Source organism: Podarcis pityusensis, assembly GCF_964106645.2.
Source record: "Podarcis pityusensis genome assembly, chromosome: 16".
In the NCBI taxonomy this organism is placed as follows: domain Eukaryota; kingdom Metazoa; phylum Chordata; class Lepidosauria; order Squamata; family Lacertidae; genus Podarcis; species Podarcis pityusensis.
Genome location: NC_138041.1, coordinates 3943787 through 3967120, shown reverse-complemented (window position 1 = coordinate 3967120; position 23334 = coordinate 3943787). Strand labels below are relative to the sequence as shown.

The window sequence follows — 23334 nt, the reverse complement described above, 5'->3', positions numbered from 1 at the left end:
AGGAACTAAAGTTCCCAGGATCCTTTGCAGGTAATCACCTGCTCTAAAAGCACGGTGCAAGCCTTTATCTCGGAAACGGCCGTGCAAAATTTGATTACAATATCTTAAGAGAAGGGACACGGGTGGCGCTGTGGGTTAAACCACAGAGCCTAGGACTTGCCGATCAGAAGGTCGGCAGTTCGAATCCCCGCCACGGGTGAGCTCCCGTTGCTCGGTCCCTGCTCCTGCCAACCTAGCAGTTCGAAAGCACATCAAAGTGCAAGTAGATAAATAGGTACCGCTCCGGCGGGAAGGTAAACGGCGTTTCCGTGCGCTGCTCTGGTTTGCCAGAAGCGGCTTAGTCATGCTGGCCACATGACCCGGAAGCTGTACGCCGGCTCCCTCGGCCAGTAAAGTGAGATGAGCCCCGCAACCCCAGAGTCGTCCGCGACTGGACCTAATGGTCAGGGGTCCCTTTACCCTTTACCTTATCTTAAGAGAGCTTGGGATGTGTAGCAAGGAGACAAACAACTTTTTTTCAAAATACATGGATACAATCCTGTACTGAGGGAATATCTGTGCCCTCCTCCCCAGACACTTTAGGATTCCTACCTCCCATCGTGGCCTCAGCATTCAGTGTGCCTATTGGTCAGGAATGAGGATGATGGGCGTTGTAAGGCCATCAATATCACCTGTCCACAAGTCACCTGTCCGTGCTCCAGTCTCTCTAAACCAGAGAGTAATAGAAAACGGAAACCTACTCAGGAATCAGTGTTTTTTATTCAGCTGCTCTCAGCAGCGGGGGGGGGGGGCTCCAAAGGAAGGCAGAGGAGACCCCAAAAGAATAATAAAAACCCCTTTCTTTCCAACACAAAATGTTTAGCATGCTACATCAGTCCATGGTACAACCTCCTTCGCCCTTCCTGTTTTCCCGGCTCGCTTTGTTGCCAATTCGAAAGCAGTTCTGGCAAATCAAGGGCGTTTGCTTTTGGGTAGAAAAAGAGCGAGATCCCAAGCGCCACATTTCCTAGAAGGCCCTGCTCAGGGCTGATGCTCAAAGATCGCCATGGCTGCTTGGCCTTCACTGTTGGCGCCTCGGCTTCAGTTCCTGAAGTGTGAAATGGAAAAGCAAAGAGAATTAAAATGTAAGCGGGGAAACACATGCCGCACACATTCGTGGGAATCGACGAGCTCCTCAAGATGTTGCTGGGCGGGTAAAAAAACTCTTGACAGTTGTTTGAGCGACACTAGAGGCAAGGCGGGTCAGATGTGACCCTACAGAAGAGGTTATTAAACGGTAGGTGGCATGGAAAGTTCGGAGAGGGGAAAGGTTTTCTCCCTCTTGCATCATGCTAGAATTCAGGGGCATCCGAGGAAGGTAAACCTTGAAAGATTCAGAACAGGTAAAAGGAAGGAATTCTTCAGAGCATAGTTAGACTGTGGAACTCCCTGCCACAAGAGGCAGGGATGAGCAGCAATTTGGATGGCTTTAAAAGAGGACTGGGCAGATTCATGAAGGAGGAGAAGGCCGTGAGTGACTACTAAGCCACAATGGCCATATTCCACGGTATGCGATGTTTCTGCACACCAGCTGCCGGAAACAGCAGGAATAATAATAATAATAATTTATTATTTATACCCCGCCCATCTGGCTGGGTTTCCCCAGCCACTCTGGGCGACTTCCACCAGAACACTAAAATACAATAACCTATTAAACATTAAAAGCTTCCCTAAACAGGGCTGCCTTCAGATGTCTTCTAAAAGTCTGGTAGTTGTTTTTCTCTTTGACATCTGGTGGGAGGGCATTCCACAGGGCGGGCGCCACCACCGAGAAGGCCCTCTGCCTGGTTCCCTGTAACTTCACTTCTCGCAGGGAGGGAACCGCCAGAAGGCCATCGGAGCTGGACCTCAGTGTCTGAGCTGAACAATGGAGGTGGAGACGCTCCTTCAGGTATACTTCAGGAAGGGGAGAGTTGCTCTGAGCTTGGGTCCACTCTACGTGGGGCTACCTTTGAAGGTGACCCAAAAACTACAACTAATCCAGAATGCAGCAGCTAGACTGGGGACTGGGAGCAGCTGCCGAGATCACATAACACCGGTCCTGAAAGACCTACATTGGCTCCCAGTACATTTCCAAGCACAATTCAAAGTGTTGATGCTGGCCTTGAAAGCCGTAAACGGCCTCGTCCAGTATACCTGAAGGAGCGTCTCCACACCCATCGTTCTGCCTGGACACTGAGGGCCTTCTGGCGATTCCCTCATTGCGAGAAGCTTAGTTACAGGGAACCAGGCAGAGGGCCTTCTCGGTGGTGGCGCCCGCCCTGTGGAACACCCTCCCACCAGACGTCAAGGAAATAAACAACTCTCTGATTTTTAGAAGACATCTGAAGGCAGCCCTGTTCAGGGAAGTTTTTAATACGTGACGTTTTAATATATTTTTAATCTTTGTTGGAAACCGCCCAGAGTGGCTGGGGAAACCCAGCCAGATGGGCGGGGTACAAATAATTTATTAATATGATTATTATTATTATTATTATTATTATTATTATTGATTTCCCATTGAGACATCTGGTTGGCCACTGTGAGAACAAGATGCTAGACTAGATACGCCTCCTCTGGCCTGATCTAGCAGACTCTCGTGATCTTATGCACTATTGACCACGTTGGCCGGGTCCACGGAGAACTGTGATCCAACGTCACCTGAACCTAGGAACTAAGATAGACTGCTTGGAGACCTGGAGGCTCCATGAGAATACCGGAAGAGCCCTGCTGGGTCAAGCTTTTGGGAGCTTGGCTGAACCTCTTTGCTCCGAACTTAGCCAGGAATTTTTTCAGTGCCGGCCCAAAACATTTATCTTCCTAAAGAAAGGGCGAGATGGTGTGTTCTTGCACAACTCTAGTGATTACTGGTGAGCTGAAAGGCGGGATATTGGCAGAAGGTGTGCCCAGAGCCAATGCAAGCAGAGCTACCCCTGGGTTGGTTGTGGGGAAGGAGACAGGCAAGGAGGAGGTGTGGGGGAAACACCTTGCTTTAAATTAAAAAGAATCCACTCCCCAAGCAAGTGGTGTAATTCTGACAGGAAGCATTCCTCTGAGCATGTGCAGAGAGCAGCCTCACAGGGCCCCACTCTCATGACCCGAAACAACAGGTCTCCACAGCTGTGGGGATCAGAGGAAGGGCTCCCTGTGGGGATAAGCAACCTCATAACTGATTATGTTTAAGTTGAATTAATGCATGAAAGGGTTAAAACCATAGAGTAAGCTGTCCAGCCAGGCTTAGCTCACTTTGGGAGGAGCTAGATAATCAAGACTTGGTTCTCCTCCAGTTTCCCTGAGAAGCTTGGTGTGTAAAGAGGTCTGAGCTGGTTGCTCCAAGCTCAGGCTCTTACAAGTCGCTCGAGTTCCTGTACTAATAATTTAGGAACTTCCACCACTGTAACCAAGCCACGTTTTACTGCCTGTGTTTTCTGATCGATGTGTGGAAAAGCACATGAACCTGACCTTGGAAGAGTTTGTAAGTAAACCAATTTTTACCTTACTAAACATATGGTCTTTTTTTTCTATGCTAGGGGAAGAGGGGGACTTTGGAAGGAACCCAGAAGGGCATATTTCCATGCTTTGCTTTGCTGCATGTTTTATGGTTTTAAATCTCTGCTTTGCCCCAAACCTGGATCTTGGCATCCAGGCAGTCCTTCTTTTATATGCCTATTTTCCCTTGCACCCACGGAGAAGAAAGCCCACCACCCGACATAAGAACATCAGGAGAGCCTGCTGGCTCTGGCCAAGAGGGCCCCTTCTAGTCCAGCATCCTTGTTCCCCCAACGGCCAACTCGGTCCCTCTTCTGGGAAGCACTCAGGCAAGACCTGAGCGCTATAGCAGCTCTCCCCTTCCGCGGCTCATCACAGAGCATAGCCACCAATAGCCTTTCCCAACCAGCGAGTGCGCCTGCATCAGCCCTAACTCACAGAAGCTGGTTGAGAAATTTGAGTTTTCCTCCTCCCTCCTCATTCCTTTTTCCTTGCGTGTCATGTTGCTATTGTTTTCCAGATTGGACGCCAGCGTGGTGGGCTGTCTCGTTTTAACAGATTGTACGCAAGCCACTCTGGGGGGCCTTTGGGCCAAAGAGCAGGGGTGCACCAATGCTCTGAATGAATAAACAAAACGGAGAGCGCATTATGGAGCGCCTCAGCCCCCCCTGCCCGTCTGCCCCCACCTGCTCCGGCGGGAAGGCGTCCTTGATGCTCTTCCAGAGGTCCCTGAGTCCCTGGTGGACCTGGGTCCAGAAGTCCTTCCTCTTGTGCTCCTTGTCTTGCTTGATGTCTTGCAGTGCGCACATGTGCATTGGCCCCTGGTCGCACACCAGCGTCGAGGAGTTGCACTGGCCCTGCTTGCACTGGCAGGCCTGGTAGTTGCACACCTCCCTCTCGAAGCGCAGGATGTCGTACTCAGCCGGGTCCAGGTGGACGCCGGGCTGCGAGTAGGTGATGTCTCGCACCCGGGACATGCTCCCCGCGGCGCAGTTGCAGTGCCACTCGCTCCACTCCTGCCAGGCGTAGCGGCTGTCGCCCACGACGAGGACGGTCTCCTTCTCCTGTGAGGTCCCCGCGCTGAACGTGATGGAGACCGACACCAGCGGCGCTTCTGTGGTCGTCTGGGTCTCGTTGCCGTTGGTGTAGCCCGCCGCCACCGTCGCCCTGGCGGCCTCGGGGATCAGGGCCACCAGGTGTGGCGGTGCCCCCATCTGGGTCATGTCTTCCGTGTCCTCGCCCAGGCCTGGCCCGGGCGCCAGCCAGCCCCACAGGCAGAGCGTCAGCACCAGAGTGGCGCCCCCTAAGGCCATGGAGGGGGACTGCGGGTTATGAGCTCGGGCAGGGACAGCGCCCGGAGGTCTTGGTCTGGTCGGGATCGGAAGGGGAGGGAGGGGGCGTGGCCTGCTGTTGTTGGGGGCGTGGCCTCGCTAGGCAACCCGCTCAGAACTCTGGGGGAGAACAAAGGAAGGGCAGAACTCTGGGGAGGGACAGTAGGCAGGATTTATGAAAATGGGGTGGGATTGGAGGCAGATAATTAATAACACTGGTCAACAACAAATTTGTTGTCTGCGTTTTTTCAGTTGATTTAGGACGAATCTGATGCGCTAAATCCAAAAATCACATTGGTTTTGCTCAATCAGGTCAAGTTTTTGAGCTATGGCCACATGTCGATTTTTTACGTTTTTGATCACATGTACGCTTGTGTGGAGCCTTTTAGAAGAAGTTGGTGGGGGTAAAATGTCATGTCGAATAATTGTTTTGATTGGAAATGATTATTTTAATGACAAGAAGCATTCAGGTCCGATAGTTCTGGGTGATTATGTCGAAAAGGGATCAGTTTGAAGTCATAAAACCTCGAAATCTTCCATAAATTGGTGCGGCTGGGATCAACAGAAAGAACCGGAGCAGCCTCAAGTATCCTGATCTTCAATCAGCACGTCGTCCTGTAGCTCATTGTGATGAACTTCCAGTGCCTATCTTCGGAGAACTTCCTGACATTAGTGACGAAGATGCCTCCAGTGTTGAAGGACATGAAGAAGAAGAAGTGGTTCTTGAAGATGATGCTCCAAATCCATTTTCCCAAAAGGAATTGAATGATCTAGTTTGTGACCTCAGCTTGTCAAAGGACTCTGCCGAACTGTTGGCATCCAGATTGAAGGAAAAAAACCTCCTCTCTGACAGTGCTCGCATCAGCTTCTTCTGCAACAGGCATCAAGAGTACCTCCGTTTTTTCTCGGAAGAGAAGGACTTGGTGTACTGTGCAGATATTGCGCACCTTCTGCCCAACCTTGGAGTGCCACAGTACGAACCCAAAGATTGGAGACTGTTCATTGACAGCAGCAAGCGATCACTGAAATGTGTTCTGCTACACAACGGCAACCAGTTTGCCTCTATACCCCTGGCTCACTCGAGTACACTGAAGGAGAACTATGAAGCGGTGAAGTATGTGCTGGAGAAAATTGGTTATGATCAGCATAAGTGGTTTATTTGTATAGCTGAAGATGGTGAACTTTTTGTTGGGACAACAGTCTGGCTTCACCAAGTAGCCATGTTTCCTGTGCATGTGGGATAGTAGGGACCGTGCTCAGCATTACACGAAGAAGGACTGGCCTGTGCAGGAGGAATTGGTGCCTTGCAAAGAAAGGAACGTCATCAACGATCCTCTGGTGGACAGAGACAGAATACTCTTCCCACCGCTGCACATCAAGCTTGGCTTAATCAAGCAGTTCACCAAGGCTCTGGACAAGGATGGTGACTGCTTCACTTACCTGTGCCAGGCTTTTCCAGGATTGACCATGGAGAAGTTGAAAGCTGGCATCTTTGACGGTCCTCAGATCCGTCAGCTCATCAGAGATCCAGAGTTCGGAAACTCAATGAACGAAGTGGAACTGGAAGCGTGGAAGGCATTTGTTCTGGTAGTGAAGAACTTTCTTGGCAACAATAAGGCCAGAAACTACCCAGAACTTGTCAACAACATGCTGACTGCTTTCAGAAACCTGGGCTGCAACATGAGCGTCAAGATGCACTACCTATTTTCACATATGGACCGGTTTCCTGAGAACCTGGGTTCAATGAGTGACAAGCAGGGGGAGAGATTCCATCAGGACATGAAAGAGGAGAGCACAAAATATGGTCTGAAGCTCAACATCAAAAAAATGAAGATCATGGCCACTGGTCCCATCACCTCCTGGCAAATAGAAGGGGAAGAAATGGAGGCAGTGAGAGATTTTACTTTATTGGGCTCCATGATCACTGCAGATGGTGACAGCAGTCACGAAATTAAAAGACGCCTGCTCCTTGGGAGAAAAGCAATGACAAACCTGGACAGTATCTTAAAAGGCAGAGACATCACCTTGCCAGCAAAGGTCCGTATAGCTAAAGCTACGGTTTTCCCAGTAGTGATGGATGGAAGTGAGAGCTGGAGCATAAAGAAGGCTGATCGCCAAAGAATGGATGCTTTTGAATTCTGGTGCTGGAGCTCTTGAGAGTCCCATGGACTGCAAGAAGATCCAACCTTTCCATTCTGAAGGAAATCAGCCCTGAGTGCTCCCTGGAAGGACAGATCCTGAAGCTGAGGCTCCACTACTTTGGCCACCTCATGAGAAGAGAAGACTCCCTGGAAAAGACCCTGATGTTGGGAAAGATGGAGGGCACAAGGAGAAGGGGATGACAGAGGACGAGATGGCTGGACAGTGTTCTGGAAGCTACCAGCATGAGTTTGACCAAACTGCGGGAGGCAATGGAAGACAGGAGTGCCTGGCGTGCTCTGGTCCAGGGGGTCACGAAGAGGCAGACACAACTAAACGACTAAACAACAACAAGAAGCCATAATTTTGTTTTACAAGTTTACTTGTGTTCGGTGGTACTGTTATCTACTTCCAGTCTATCTTCCATTTCCTGCAATTCATCCTCCAGTTCATTTTCCAGTTCATGTGAGGACGCAGTGTCACTGTCCCAATCATCTTCACTGCATTTGTCCATTAGGTATTTCTGAGGTGTAATTCCATCATCAAACGGTTTCTTGGCTGGGAGGTTGGGCTGCAGAGAGAGGGTGGGCAAGGGGGCAGGGGGCAGCTGGAGGGGGTGTGGGTAGAGCAGGTTGGCAAGTATTGTAATACAGTGATACAGATACAGTGATACAGTGGTACCTTAGGTTACATACGCTTCAGGTTACAGACTCCGCTAACCCAGAAATATTACCTCGGGTTAAGAACTTTGCTTCAGGATGAGAACAGAAATCGTGCTCCGGTGGCGCAGCAGCAGCAGGAGGCCCCATTAGCTAAAGTGGTGCTTCAGGTTAAGAACAGTTTCAGGTTAAGAACGGACCTCCGGAACGAATTAAGTACTTAACCCGAGGTACCACTGTAGATAGATAGATATGATTTATGGATCTTGCACCAACCACTGTCTCTCAGCCTAACCTACCTCGCAGGGTTATCGTGAGGGTCAGTAACAGAGGCAGGGACAAACATTTCCTCCTTCGGGGAAAGGTGAAATAAATTTAAAAACAAATTTTAAAAACAGATAAATGAGCTGCCGTTCACCTGGTTTACATTTCCGAGTGGGAAGGAAACTTAACTTATATGTTGCGATTATTCATGCATAGCTTTACATAAAGAAAAGAAATTAAAGCCAGGTTTTCCACACCCAGTATTTTATTCCTGGAATGCACAATTCATTTCCTGTCAACCTGATCAATACAAAATTTTGGAGGTAGCTTTTTCATTCTGGAGGAGGAGCACTAAAAACTCAACGTCCCATTGGGGGCTTTTGTTAATTTCAATTTATTTACAAATGTACAAGTTATGCCCAGGAGAGTCAGCAAGCACCAGGTCAGGTGGATTCATCTGGGTCCCCCAAAGCAAGCAGCATGTTTTTGTGAACCCCTCACCCCCCCAAAAAACCCCCCACTTCTCTCTTGTTTTGGGCCATCCAGCTGAAAAATACATTCCATTCCAAAACTGTGTCTCCTCATTCTTTCCCCCAGGTACGCTTATTGAAAGCGAGTAGCCGGCAGCTCAAAAAAGCCACCGGCAATTCATTTAGCGAGCAAAAGTTTCCAGCCATTTCAGCCTCTTATAAGAATTAAACAAAAACTGGAATTAAATAGGAATGACCTCAGCAGCAAGCCGAGAGCAGATCGTCGACCCAAAGCTTTCCTGAACAGAACTTTAGGTTGAATGCTTGGTTGCAGCTTTGCACTCTGTACGTGCTCAGAGACACTGGGCTGCATTCAATGTCATTCCTGCGCAGAGTTAGACCCTGCAGTACCCAGAATGTCTCCTTTTCGAATTCAGGTGCGGAACAAAACTCTCGTAAGTTTCATTTCCTTTTAACCTCTTTAAAGAAATGTTTTTAATGTTTGATGTATTACGGTATTTTAATATTTTGTTGGAAGCCGCCCAGAGTGGCTGGGGAAGCCCAGCCAGATGGGCAGGGTATAAATAAATTATTATTATTATTATTATTATTATTAAGGGGGGAATGTTTAAGAAGCAGGATCAGGTCGCAGTTTCTAAGAGGGTCTTAGGGACAGAGAGGGAAGGAAGGAGGCACCTGTGAGTGTGTGCTTGTCAGCATTTGATACTTAAAAAAATAAAAATAAAACACTGTCGTAAGGTGCTAAGTAATGCAGCCAGCTTCACGTCTTGTTAGCTCCGGGAACTGACCCTGGCTTGCTCTAGCCTGGAAAAGATGGAGGGAAAGGGAACAGAAAGGGCTGTCAGACATTCAAATATTAAACTGAACAAGGTTGCAAACGCATCGCGCACACTGCAAAAACACCGCACACATTTAAAGCATTTCACTTTGTAGTGATCAGATGGGATTACCATGAGGAATTATAAAATATGCATCAAGCCATTGTGTCTGCGATGAAAGCATTGCATTGGCTGGGTTTAATTCATTGACAATAATTTCTGATCAAATCCCACAAGCCTCTGCATCTCTGATTTCTCTACACCTGACAGGCACGTATAAGCATTCTGAAACACAGGCCAGTTGCTTCATCAGGCATCCTCAGTACATAAAGATAGTAGGCAGTTCAGTTTCTTTGATGTACCCTTCCTTGGTTTTGTTAATCTTAGCGCCTGGAAATAGTTTCACATGAAGGTGATAAAGATACCTATCTCCTTGCCACCCTTCCTCTCGCGTTTATTGCTTGTTTATGACCTCCAGGGTCGCTGAATGCATTCCTCCTTTTTATTCCTGCTTTATTTACTCTCAGAGATGTATGCATGCTCTGTAGTTAAAAGAATTTCTTCTGATCTGACTTTGTCCCACGTGGGTTTTTTTTTTTTAAATGCTCAGAGGAAATCTGATTGGTTCTTACGAGCCCTGTGTAAAAAGTTCTTTTGTGAATAAAACAACCTGGGCCGAGGGGTGGAAAGGATTATTATTGGCACCCCTCCCAGAGTCTTGCTGGTTAAGCCTCTGTGTGTATTTTATTAATCAGAGCATAGCTGTCAACCGTCCCTTATTTGGCGGGAAACTCCCTTATCCCAGCGCCGTGTCCCACTGCTGTCCCTTATTGATGATGCCCCTTAAATTTCCCGGGTTTCATGCTCAGGAGGGAAGCAGCGGCTCGGGATCCTCCGCCGTGCGAAAGAGCGTGCACGGTCTGCCGCGTCCCCATCTCTCCCTTTCCCCCCTCAGGGCGCATCGTGAGGAGACGGGTGGCGATGGGCGGGCAGGCAGCCCTTCTCTTGCGAGACTTCCACCGCACTGCCAGGGGGAAGCCGGAGGTGGCAGTGGCGGCGGTGACTGAGGAGGCGGCCTGAGGGAGGAGGAAGAGAAAGGAATGGGGAGGGACGCAGAAGGGGGGTGCTTCAGCGGCCGCGGCGCTGCCGCAAGCGCCTCATGCCGGGCTCGCGGGCAGCCTGGGCAAGAGTCTGTCTCCCTCCCTCCCTCCCTCTCTCTCTGTCGGGCGGGGAAGGGCCAATGGAACTCCTTGCACCACGATGACGGCAGCCCCAACGTGCTGCTTAGCATCCCCTCCGACCAGTGCAGCATCTTAATGTAGTGATTTCCCTCTCTGCATCCCTTTCATAACTCTATTTTTATAAATCATTTGTCCATCCATACTTCAAATTTTTACTACAAGTTTTCTGTCAATCCTACCAATGTATGTAACTCTTTACAATAGCTTTTCAACTAAATTATAAACTTTCCCCATTCTTTATGAAAGAGGTCCTCTTCCTGGTTTCTAATTCTGCCTGTAAGCTTTGCCATCTCGACGTTGTTCATCAGTTTTGTCTGCCACTCTTCTTTGGTGGGAGTTGTAGACCCTTAGGATCATCTAGTTCCTGCAAAACACAGTCAGTGGCAGCAAAAGCAGCCTGGCTCCATCAGTGGCGGATTTCTGTATAAGCTAAGCAAAATCCCTTATTGTGGCTGCTGATCCCTTATTTTCGAGGCTGCTGGTCCCTTATTTTCAAATCTGTAAGTTGACAGCTATGAATCAGAGTCCAATCCTTCCTTTGCTTTGGGAACGCCACATCGTTTCCCCCAAATAATTCCGGGAACTGTAGTCTGTTCAGGGTGCTGTAGTGCAGAGAGGGGTACACAGTTCCCAGTATCCCTTGCGGGAATTCATGTGCTTGAATGCATGGTGTATACACAGCTTAAGGATATATATTATTTCTCTTCCTCCCTTAGGCCCACCCCTCAGTAACCCCATTGCATTGTGGGACTGGGCATTTCGGGGATACGGGTCAGATTTCCCTGCAGAAAGGGGACACTGGCGCTGCAACAGAATGCCGCAGCAGGGAGGGCTTCCCTTTAGCAGAACACTCCATTCCATCCCTCAGTTTTTCTGACAACCAACAGAGCTGAGCGTTAGGAGATGCAAGACAGGTTTGTCTGTGGTGTTGTTGTTTTTTAAGAATTTCATGCAGTGCAGAGTTAATCTATGGAACTCGCTCCTGCAGGAGGCAGCTAGGCCCTCAAACCTAGAGGGCTTCGAAAGAGGATAGGGCAAATTCATGGTGGTCGTTTCGCACAGGTGTGTGCTTGGCCAATGTGGGGAAAGGATCCTGGACTAGATGGGCCTGATCCAGCATCCTTATGGAACCTCCAGGTCCAGAGGCAGTCTATCTGGATCCCTTGGTTCTTTGGGGCATTTTCCACTAAGAGCAAGATTCTGGAGTATTGATATGGAGGATATTGATGTTCCGTTCCACCTTAACACAGATGTGTGGATTGTTGTATGTCGCATGCCTGTTTACGCTCCAGCGCAGCTTGCTGGGAACTTCCGTTTGTATGTATAGCTATTGCTTTTGCTGCTTGCTCTTGGACCCGAAAGGGAGAAGACATGTTTTTCCTTTGTCCTGATACACGCAGAATAAACTGCCTGTAAATATGCTCTCACAGCCGTCTCCTGCCACTTCTGTTTGCACAGTGTTATTTACTCTGCTGATTAGAGCCTGCTCCAGCTTCAGAAGGCTTCTGAAGCTGCAGGTCACTGTTTCATGCTGAGCCAAGGACTGGAGATCGACCAGCTTGGGGCTTGCAAATTGCCCCCGTTTCCTTGGAAGCATCCCAACAGAAAGGCCCTCCTATGTCCTGATCCTCTTGCATTCTGATGGAACCTCCAGGTCCAGAGGCAGTCTATCTCGATTCTTAGGTTCTTTGGGCATTTGTCCACTAAGAGAGCAAGATTCTGGAGTAGAAAGTCCCCGCTTTGTCCTGATCCATCTGCAGAGCTCCTCTTACATTCTTATGGAACCTCCAGGTCCAGAGGCAGTCTATCTCGATTCCTAGGTCCTTAGGGGCCTCTGGCCACAGGTCGCTGGACTAGGTGAGCCTCCAGCCCTTCTTACGCTCTTTTATCCCCTCGGTGCTCACCCACCCAAGTTTGCTTTTAGGCATGGTGGTGATGTAACCACCTGTAACAAGCTGCCCCCCTCCTTCCACTGCCTCCTCAGGGACCCAGGTGAGGACGGAGGGAGTGGGAGGACCAGGTACTCACCGGTGGACGCAGTCCGGGATGTGGACCTGCTCCAGAGGGATCAGGTGGCCCAGTTCCTCCAGGCTGTCCACAAACTGCACCTTCCGGCTGAACTTGGAGCTGGAGAGAGAAAGGGTGCAAGAAAGAGAAGCTAAAGGGGCAGACAGGGCAGGAGCAAGGCAGCAATAAATCACACTGAGCAAGCTGGAGTTACTGTATTTTTTGCTCTATAACACTCACTTTTTCCCTCCTAAAAAGTAAGGGGAAATGTGTGTGCGTCTTATGGAGCGAATGCAGGCTGCGCAGCTATCCCAGAAGCCAGAACTGCAAGAGGGATTGCTGCTTTCACTGCGCAGCGATCCCTCTTGCTGTTCTGGCTTCTGAGATTCAGAATATTTTTTTTCTTGTTTTCCTCCTCCAAAAACTAGGTGCGTCTTATGGTCTGGTGCGTCTTACAGAGCAAAAAATAACTCTTATAGGGCAAAGAAGTAACTCTTGATTAGCAAAACAGGATCGGCACCGGAGGCTCAGGCCTAGAAGTGTGATGGCCTGGAACTCGGACTCTGAGCCAGAGGAGTCTCAGTCCGCACCGGATCCTTTGCCTCAGGCATCATCTGAACCAAGCCTGGGGCCTGATCCTGAAGAGTCCCAGTCTGCACAGGTTCCCCTGCAATAAGCACCAGCTGGGCCGAGTCAGGGGCCTGAGCCTGCCCTGGCTCCAGATGCGGGGATGACCTCGTTGCCTCCAGCTGGGTCATCCCTTACAGCTGCTCCACTACCGGATGGGTCAGGGGAGGCTGAGGCAGCCTCTGGATCTAGTAACCCACCAACGTCTCCCGAGCCGCAGAGACTGAGGTCTGAGAGAAGGAGAGACCTGAGTACTCGCAGGAGGAGTGCTCGCCTTCAGGCGAGCCAGGGAGGTGAGTCGCCGGGGGATCGGGACCGGCCGTTACCCTGACAAAGATAAAAGGCTGTCGGACCCCGCCCCAGGTTGCGGGAGCAACATTGCTGTATGCTAGATCCTGTACCTGTCCTTGCCTGGTGTCCTGCCTTGGCCCTGTCGGACTGACTCCCAGCGGAACCTGCAGATTATGGACCGTGTTTCACGGGTTACCCCCGGGCCCAGCACAGGGAGCACAGCAACTTGTCTCTTACCCCCACGAAGCAGTTGCTGAGACTGAAGGTGCCCGCCTTGCCATAATTTTCCCAAAGCAATCTGAGACGCTGCCGGCATGTCTGCCTTTGCTCCTCTCTCTGCATGCCTCTCCTAGTCCTGGGAGACCAGGAGAGAGGGGAGCTTGTCGCAGCCGGAGGGAGAGACACCCATGACTCTTCACCAAACAGACTCACCTCTGCCTCTTGGCCTCCCTCCTCTCCTGCCTCTGATTCTGGACTGCAATTACCGTCAATTTTACCCATTTACATTCCTCTTTTGTTTTTAACTCAGTACTACTCAGGGTAATAAGAACCATTAATTTAGATATTTCCACATTCCTTCCCACAATTCCCAATATTTCTATACCAACCTGTTTCCAAAATTCATTAACTAACGGACAATCCCACCACATATGACTGTACGTTCCCATCACTCCACATTTCCTCCAGCAATTCTTACTTCCAGATTTTGTAATATGGTATAACCTTACAGGTGCGTAATACCATTTTTGTACCAGCTTCAACCCCTGTTCCTGGGTTATCCTAGAGGTCGCGACAAAGGGTGGTTGCCAAAAGATTATTTCCCAATCTTCATCTAAAACCTGTTCCTGAGTATCTAACTTCCAGTATTCTTTCAAACTTCCCTTTAGTGATTTCCCCTTGTTTAATAACACCTTATACAATTTTGAAACTATTTTGGCCCTATCTGTCCTATATTCTTTCACTAATTCTTCAGAGGGTGTAATAATTCTTTTATTACATTTTTTAACTTCTTTTTCCTTTAGCAGAGAGGAAATTTGTCTTTTCTATAACCAATTAGTTTTATTCCAAATACCACTTTCCTGTTCCATTGTACCTTCTATTCCCCAACTATTCTCCATCTCCTCAATTGAGATCTCCTTTAATTAAATTAATATAAATAAATAAATAAATAAATAAATAAATAAATAAATAAATAAATAGGGGTGGGTGTTAGTTCATGGGTTCCATTTCACCCACACACCCACACCCACAAAGGGACAATTTCCAACAACCTGCAGTCTAGTATTACCATATCGGAACCAGCAAACAGATTATTTGGTTAAATTGATAAAGATACACTAGGAGAATGAGATGTAACCTGTTCCCTTTTCCCCGACTGTCAGATGCCAGAATGGGGTGGTGCGGTGGTGAGATTTAGTAGATTTAAATGCAGTAAATAATAAAATGATAATAATTGGCCAACCTACCTGATGAAAGGTCTGAACACCGCCATCAACGCTTTGATGTACCAAGTGGGATGGACGATAATCAACGTCTTCAGGTTCTTCCGGAGCCTGTCGCAAAAAAAAGCCAAAGGAACTTACGGCACTGTTAAACTGGTGGAACTCCCCGCCACAAGATTATCTGCAAATTGGCAAATGAACTTAATTTCCTTTTGGCTAGCCTCTTGTGTGAAAACATGTGTCGTTGTTGTTTTTAAAAAAAGAAACAGTGCTCAGTTGGTTAGGCCATGGTGCTGATAACACCAAGGTTGCAGGATTGATCCCTATATGGGACCAGCTGCATATTTCTGCTCGCAGGGGGTTGGTCTAGATGACCCTGAGAGTCGCTTCCAACTCCATGATTCCATGAAGGAAAGAAACGAAAAAGATTTCATTTTCCGAAAACAACAATCTGTTTTTGCTTTTCTAAAACGTCATATCGGTGTTTCGGAAATAATGCATTATTTTCTTACACAGTCCTAGCAGCCCTTTCAAAATAAACAATGAAACACCAGCACACTGTATTTCAAAGCTGTGGTACACAAAGAAGAAAGAAGGAAAAAATGGACCTGAATGAAACTTAAAAGTGACCCAAGTCTGTTTAAGAATTTCTGCAGCAGGAAAGATTATTTGCACCGGCCTATAAGTACAGTGTCCCATGGACTGCAAGAAGATCCAACCTTTCCATTCTGAAGGAAATCAGCCCTGAGTGCTCCCTGGAAGGACAGATCCTGAAGCTGAGGCTCCAAGACTTTGACCACCTCATGAGAAGAGAAGACTCCCTGGAAAAGACCCTGATGCTGGGAAAGGAGAAGGGGACGGCGGAGGACGAGATGGAGGGACAGTGTTCTCGAAGCTACCAGCATGAGTTTGACCAAACTGCGGGAGGCACCGGAAGACAGGAGGGCCTGGCGTGCTCTGGTCCATGGGGTCACGAAGAGTTGGACACGACTAAACGACTAATCCACAACAATAAGTACAGTGGATGCTTGGGTTGCGAACGTGATCTGTGCGGGATGCACGTTTGCAACCCACAGCGTCCGCAACCCACAGCAACATGTCTGCGCCAGTGCGGGTTGCGATTCGGCGCTTCTGCGCATGTGTGACCACCGAAACCCGGAAGTAACCTGGAAGTAAGCCCTCGGAAAGCGGGATAGAGGGCAATTCGGCCCCCAGTCTGGAAAAGATTCCCGTAGAATAGCAGATCCGCCATCCAGCGCAGCGAAAGGAGGCAATAAATTTTGTGCCAGGAAAGCCCAGCTGGCGTTTGGGGAAAGTCCCAGATAGTTATCTGAACTATTTATTGTTTGGACTTGTAGTAAAGTCAGCAGGTGGGAAAGTGGACTTGAAAAGCAGGTTTTGCAAGAAGGCGTCATGGAGATCTGAGCAACAATTTTGCTTCAGCCAAAAGTTCAGGATCAATCCTGCCCAGCCGTGACCTTCAGCGAGAAGAAGGCATCTAGGAAGACCGGCTCATTGTGAGACCATTGCTCAGAGCTCTGGAGTGTAAATTCACGTCCAGATATGAAGAAAGAGGCGCAGAGAACTTTAGAATGTTTTCACACAGGATGGGGCTGAGGAACCTTAGAATCATAAAACTAATTTTATAGTATTTTTCGCTCTATAAGACGCACCAGACCACAAGACGCACCTAGTTTTTGGAGGAGGAAAACAAGAAAAAAAATATTCTGAATCTCAGAAGCCAGAAAAGCAAGAGGGATCGTTGCGCAGTGAAAGCAGCGATCCCTCTTGCTGTTCTGGCTTCTGGGATAGCTGCGCAGCCTGCATTCGCTCCATAAGACGCCACACATTTCCCCTTACTTTTTAGGAGGGAAAAAGTGAGTCTTATAGAGCAAAAAATATAGTATATATACAGTCATACCTCGGGTTACAGGTGCTTCAGGTTGCGCATTTTCGGGTTACGGGCGCGCCGAAACCCGAAAGTACTGGAATGGCTTACTTCCGGGTTTCGGCACTCACGCATACACAGAAGCACTAAATTGCGCTTTGCGCATGCACAGAAGCACCAAATCGCAACCCGCGTGTGTGCAGACACAGCGCTGCGGGTTGCGAACTTGCCTCCCGCACGGATCACGTTCACAACCCCAGCGTCCACTGTACAATGAGTTTAAAAAATATTTAGAATAACTTTTTCTTTAAAAACCTGAAGCCTTCCTTTTAGGAATTCTAGGTGCCAAAATCCCAAGGGAACAGAAAAGACTTTTTATGTATGTGACCACGGCTGCGAGGATGTTATTGGCCCAGAGATGGAAAGAAGATAAAGTCTCTAGCAGAGAAAAATGGCAGATCGAAGATAGATTATAGATTATGCTGAAATTGCAAAAATGACTGGGAGAATCAGAAATCAGGAAGACCAAACTTTTAATAAGGAATGGGGGGAATTTATAATTTATCTTAAAAACCATTGTAAACAGTTAAAATCGTTAGTAGGATTGGTATAACACTTGTAGTTTAGTGGTGAATTTTTGGGCACAAGGGAGAGGTAAAAGATCTGGATTATTATAAAAGATTATTATAAAAGATGCAGGAGGAAATGATTAACCAAAGGACCCACAAAAGGGAGGAAAGAAGTTCAGGATACTCTTCGGAATCTTGTTTCTATGTTGTATGTTGGATATATAACTGTAAAACCTTAATCTGAAAAACCAAATAAATAAATTATATATATATAACCCCCTGCAATGTCAGCCAGAACTGCAATCTTTTTCTTTCTAGAATGTAGTTTTAAAATGTATTCATTTCCCCTCATAAAATTTATACACCGTTTGCTTATGAAAAGCAAAACACCTACAAATAGAATAGAATTAAATAAATTAAATAAAAACAACTCTTTTAAAAGTTCAGAAGATCAGCAATGAACTAAAACAGTCAAAACACCCACCCACATTCTACGTGTCCGGACAGGCTTTGCCTAAACAAAAATGCTTTTAGCAAGCTCCGAAAAGAGTACAGTAAAGGCACCTGCCTGGCCTCAATAGGCGGGGCGTTCCAAAGTGGAACATTCCCAAAGTGGGACGGGATTCATATGGCACCTTGAGCAGTGTTTTCACTTTGCTTTTAGACTTTGTATCTGTTTGCTGCCCTGAGCTCCTTGGAGAGGAAGGGTGTTGTATTATTATTATTAATAATAATAATAATAGGCTCCCAGCACGTTTCCGAGCACAATTCAAAGTGTTGGTGCTGACCTTGAAAGCCCTAAACGGCCTCGGCCCAGTAGACCTGAAGGAGCGTCTCCACCCCCATTGTTCTGCCCAGACACTGAGGTCCAGCGCCGAGGGCCTTCTGGCGGTTCCCTCCCTGCGAGAAGTGAGGTTACAGGGAACCAGGCAGAGGGCCTTCTCGGTAGTGGCGCCTGCCCTGTGGAACGCCCTCCCTTCAGATGTCAAAGAGAACAACTACCAGACTTTTAGAAGACATCTGAAGGCAGCCCTCTTTAGGGAAGTTTTTTATGTCTGACGTTCTATTGTTTTTAATATTTGGTTGGAAGCCGCCTATATTATTATTAATAGGTAAAAGTAAAAGACCCCTGGACTGCTAAGTCCAGTCAAAGGCAACTATGGGATTGCGGTGCTCATCTCGCTTTCAGGCCGAAGGAGCCGGCGTTTGTCCACAGACAGCTTTCCGGGTCATGTGGCCAGCAGGACTAAACTGCTACTGGCGCATGGAGGACCGTGACAAGTGGCAGAGCGCATGGAAACGCTGTTTACCTTCCTGCCGGAGCGGTACCTATTTGTCTACTTGTACTGGTGTGCTTTCGAACTGCTAGGTTGGCAGGAGCTGGGACAGCAACAGGAGCTCACCCCGTCACGGAGATTCGAACCACTGACCTTCCGATTGGCAAGCCCTAGGCTCAGTAGTTTAGACCACAGTGCCACCCATGTCCCTATTATTATTATTATTATTTCTAATCCTGATCCTTAGAGCTACAGAGCTCAAGCCTGCTCTGTCTGGGGCAAGAGGACTTGTTGATCAATCCAGCCAGGCTGATTTTTCATTCTCTTAATAATATTGGGAGTTGTCTGGGACACAGAACCTTTTAAAAACACACAGGCTCTGTCAGGAGTAAGCGTGGACCAAATAGTATGGGAAATAGCCCTACTAGAAAAATTAATCAATAAACTGAAACTGACACGGGGACAAATAGAAGACGATACCTTCACCCCGGTATGGCTCCCCTTTATCACATACACAGCCCAAGAAGGCAACGACAAGAATCCACCAACAGCATATGAATCAATATGGCTAACCTGATCCAAAACACCCACCTACCCAACTCACACACGAAAACAAAGACCACCACAGCTAACCACAAATGAACAACCACACCTTGGCCAACCCCAACCTCTCTCACCACCAAAGGAACACAAGTGAACAGCACAAGCAACACTGACACCAAACCCTACATACATTAAGCATGATAGAAACATCGCCACCCGACTCCATCCCTTAGCTGTCAACTTTCAGATTTGAAATAAGGGATCAGCATGGCGGAAATGACTGGCAGAATCCAAGACCAGGGAGAAGAGTTGGTGGAAGAAGATTGGAAGAAATTTAAAGACTACTTACAGAAATATTGTAAAATTAATGAATGTTAGAATGATGTTGGATTGAAGTTAAGTGGTTTCTAGCCGTAACGGTATAAAAGAATATGGAAAAATTGGTTTTTAATACGTAAAAATTTAATGTTATAATATATCAAGATTAAAGATCAGGATTAAAAAGGAGGGAAAGGAATTGCTGGACTAACAAATTGAACTGGAATACAAAAGAGGGAGGTATGAGGAGGTCTGGGAAACAAGTAAATATAAGAGAAGTGATGAAAAGATGGAATTGTTTTTAACTGTTTTTTCTTTTTTGTACTTTGTATTTTTCCTTTTTTATTGTTATTTTTCTTATTAATGTAATCTTTTTCTTTTGAAATTTTAATAAATATCGTTTTTTTAAAAAAAATGAAATAAGGGATCAGCAGCCTCACCTGTCCCGGGGACAGTCTACGGGATATCTAACAATGGCGCTGGAATAAGGGAATTTCCCGCAAAAAAAGGAAAGGTTGATAGCTATGTCCCCCTCCCCATCTTTTCCCCCCCTCCACCTCTTTCCCCCTTTTCTTCCTAATGTCTCAACAAATGAAACTGATTTGTAAAAATGTTACATGGGGGGGGGGGAATACGAGAGAGAGACATTGCACACACTTTTGTAAATCAAGAAAATCTTTAATAAAAAGAAAAAAGGGGGGGCACAGGCTCAGAGCCAATGCTGCTCACCGTTTGTCGATGGTTTGGTAACACTGCTTGATCCAGGAAAAGGAGGGCACCTGGCTGCGGGGTGTGGCTCCACTCAGGCACACCAGGATGTAATTTTCGGCGACCATCAGCTCCAGAGTCCCGATGATGTACCTGGGGTTTGAGGCAGGACAGGGACGTCAGAGCTGGTTCCAAAAATGCAATAGATACATTGGATAATGGATAATCGGTCATAATATAGACATGCATGGGAGCGATTGTGGAATATGGATATAAAATTTACAGCGCCCTCAGCCAGTAAAGCGAGATGAGCGCCGCAACCCCAGAGTCGTTTGTGATTGCAGAACTGTGATTTGAACCCCATAAAAACAGAATTTTTCCCCTTTGCAATGTAAGCTCAACAACTTTGAAATGATCCTCAAAAAAAGGGGTTTCCCCCTTTGTAAAAAAAAAGCTGCACAATTTTGAGCTGATCCTCAAAAAAAACCCAAGGCTTTTCCCCTTTGCAAAAGAAGCTGCACAACTTTGAGCTGATCCGCCCAAAACTGGGCTTTCCCCCTTTCCTCCTCTAAAAACTAGGTGCGTCTTATGGTCAGGTGCATCTTATGGAGCGAAAAATACGGTAACTGTCAGGAGTCCTTTACCTTTGCCTTTTATGGTTTAAGAGAAAATTACTGTATATGAAAATGATATATCAATGGTACCTAACACTGAGAAAATTGGGGGAAATGTCTAAATCAAAAAAGTGTTGGAAATGTAAAGACAAAGAAAGTTCCTTTTATCAAATGTGGTGGTGTTGTAGTAAGGTTACCGGGAAATGATATACAGTATATTATAATGAATTGAAAAGGATGTTTCTTCTGGGGTGGCGCCACCGGCAATGGCGGACTCCCTCTGAACTGGAGGGACTAGCTCCGTGGGAAACGGGTCTTCTCCGCTACGGCGAAGCGGGGACCCTCTTAAAAATCACAGGCGGATGAAGCCTGTGACCATGGGACTCAGCGGGCACCTTTAGCGCCCCCCCAACCCGCTAAGGAACCCACTAACGGGCTCCGAAGTGAAGAGGGGGAAGTGGTGTGTGCTGTGAGTCAACTGCTATTTCCGTGGAGCGAAGCCGCATAGCCGTTGCCGGAGAGTGGTGCCTTTTTCCTGGGACAATTCGGACTTTAAAATAAGCACCCGTGAGTACTTAGACTTTGAATAATTGGACATCAAATAAGGACTAGCGAGCAGGAAAGAATTGGATTTCAAAAATTCTACTCTAATTTGGTACGGAACGGGAAGGTCTAAACAGGAAGTCAGCCTTCCATTCTTTTGTAAACAGAATAAAGCAAAGACAATTCAAACTAGAGCTCAGAAAATCGTTTTTAAAAGATTGGATTTCACCATTTAAAATTGTGGAACCCCCCTTTGACAGCAGGAGAAGGGGGGGATCTTTTTGGATTGTTTAAAGTGACTTTAAAGTAAAGTAACTTTCCTCCGTCCTGATCCTGGAGCGGGGTGTCAGGACTGACGTTTGAAGTTCATTGACCAAAGACAAGTGTTTTTGACAGATAGCTAAAAGAAGAGAAACATAGTGACTCCACTGTTCCCTTTCGCATTTTAAAGGAATATATATGGACAAAGTATCTTAAAAAAGGAAACTTTGTTGCAAGAACAAATAGAAGTCTTCGCCCTAGGGGGAGTCTGTGAAACTGTAACTAACTCCAGGGAGCCGGCAGCTGTCACAGATTACAACCATGGGAACAGGCATTTGACCTTGCAGGACAATGTATTCAGAAGCTTTGTTGTGTGCTCTCTATAAAACAAATGCCCTACTGGAACAATTACACGAGAAGGTGAATTGGATGGCGACTTCGACTAGAAATTTTGAACAGGCAGTGGGAAACTTTGAACAGACAGTGGGAAAATATGTGGAGCCCACTCAGGAATTAAATCAGGAGTGTGTCTTGACAGAACAGGCCCAACAGGAATATGATTTTTCGGATTTGACAAATGAACTTGGAAAAAGCCAGATTTGGAAAGGAAAAGTTTGGCTTGGTTTGGAAATGGGGGGCTGGATTGACCCCCCTATGCTGGGATGTTTGGACTTTTCAAATAAGGCAATGGGCCGTGAGATGTTTGGGACTGTGGGGGCTCTTAATTTTAGAGGGTCTTTGAAACATGCTTTTAAATACTACATGGAATTCAGTGTTGAACATGGAAAAGGGGCTGATCCGTCGAGAAGGGTCAAAAACATTGTCAAGCTGGAGTTACCACGAGCAGGAGACAAGGGAAAATACAGTTACAAATATGAAGAAGAGGGACATGGAAGAGACTTGAGGGCCTCGGATATAAGGTTGCCAGGTTAATGGGCCAGATCGACGGCAATAAGGACTGACAAAACCCGGAACCAGGAGGAAGGGACGTTGGATGAAGATTGGATTTGTTTGTATCTCTTTTCTTTACCATTAGAACTGTTTTATAAAATTGATGAATGTTAGAAAAATGTTGGAATGAAATTACTTGGCTTTAGCAAAGATGTTTAAAGAATTATGAAAGAATATTATGGTTATGAGAAGTTGGTAAGGATAAGATTTAAGTTTTAAGCTTTAAGGTTTATTTTATTATAGAAAGATAAGATCAAAACAGATTAGGGTAATGCAATGACAGAATATTATGAAATATGGAAAGGATTTGCTGGGATAATTAATAACTAGGATACAGAGAAAGGGAGGAGGAGGAGGTCTAAGAAAGAAGGCAATGACAGTTAAGGATCTGAAAATAAGGCATTTGTTTTTAAATGTTTTTAAAGGTTTGTGATATATTTTTGTATTTTCCTTTTTTTCTGTCACTTTTTCTTATTTTGAATTTTTTACTCATATGGTGGGAAGGGGTTTGTTTGTTTTTTTTTTTTTACTTTTCTACTTTGTCAACTATTTTTATTTTGTACTTTCTTCTGTTTTTATTTTATTTTTTTATTTTTTGTAACATTTTGAAAATTTCAATAAATATCTTTTAAAAAAAAAGAAAAGGATGTTTCAAATAACGCTTGTAAAATAAAATAAAAAACCCAACCCAGAAGCTTTTCTTTTGGAATTATAAGGACAGAACTACCCAAATTGCATAGAAATTTATTCATGTGTGCTACTACAGCAGCAAGAATGTTACTTCCCCAAAAGTGGAAAGAAGCAGAAGTCCCAGTAAAGGAAGAATGGATACAAAAACCTATGGA

At 46.5% G+C, this 23334-nt stretch overlaps 2 protein-coding genes across 3 annotated transcripts in view; both read right to left on the bottom strand.

Annotated features, from left to right (window-relative positions):
* Positions 1–740: 740 nt before the first annotated feature.
* On the bottom strand, positions 741–4930 carry LOC308465543 (uncharacterized protein). The gene is made up of 2 exons (XM_080985520.1): positions 4194–4930; positions 741–1087 (listed from the first exon to the last, which is right to left on the bottom strand). The coding sequence occupies exons 1-2, from the start codon at positions 4818–4820 to the stop codon at positions 1061–1063; spliced, it is 654 nt and encodes a 217-aa protein (XP_080841646.1). The 5' UTR covers positions 4821–4930; the 3' UTR covers positions 741–1060.
* A 3217-nt stretch (positions 4931–8147) lies between these two features.
* Positions 8148–23334, bottom strand: part of BNIPL (BCL2 interacting protein like) — a 28446-nt gene continuing 13259 nt past the window's right edge. For both annotated transcript variants that reach the window (XM_080984785.1, XM_080984786.1), the window contains exons 7-10: positions 20142–20273; positions 14842–14928; positions 12479–12577; positions 8148–9195 (exon numbers count right to left, since the gene is read on the bottom strand). In XM_080984785.1, the coding sequence (XP_080840911.1) occupies positions 9162–9195; positions 12479–12577; positions 14842–14928; positions 20142–20273 (352 nt within the window). In that variant the 3' untranslated portion in view covers positions 8148–9161. The remainder of the gene's footprint in view (positions 9196–12478; positions 12578–14841; positions 14929–20141; positions 20274–23334) is intronic.

Bases quoted from the DNA above. Each gene is read 5' to 3' on its own strand.
- LOC308465543 (XM_080985520.1), bottom strand. From the start codon at position 4,820: ATGGCCTTAGGGGGCGCCACTCTGGTGCTGACGCTCTGCCTGTGGGGC. The intron at 1,088-4,193 runs GTGGGGGCAGAC...TTCACACTTCAG, and splicing joins ACGCCTTCCCGCCGGAGCAG to GAACTGAAGCCGAGGCGCCA.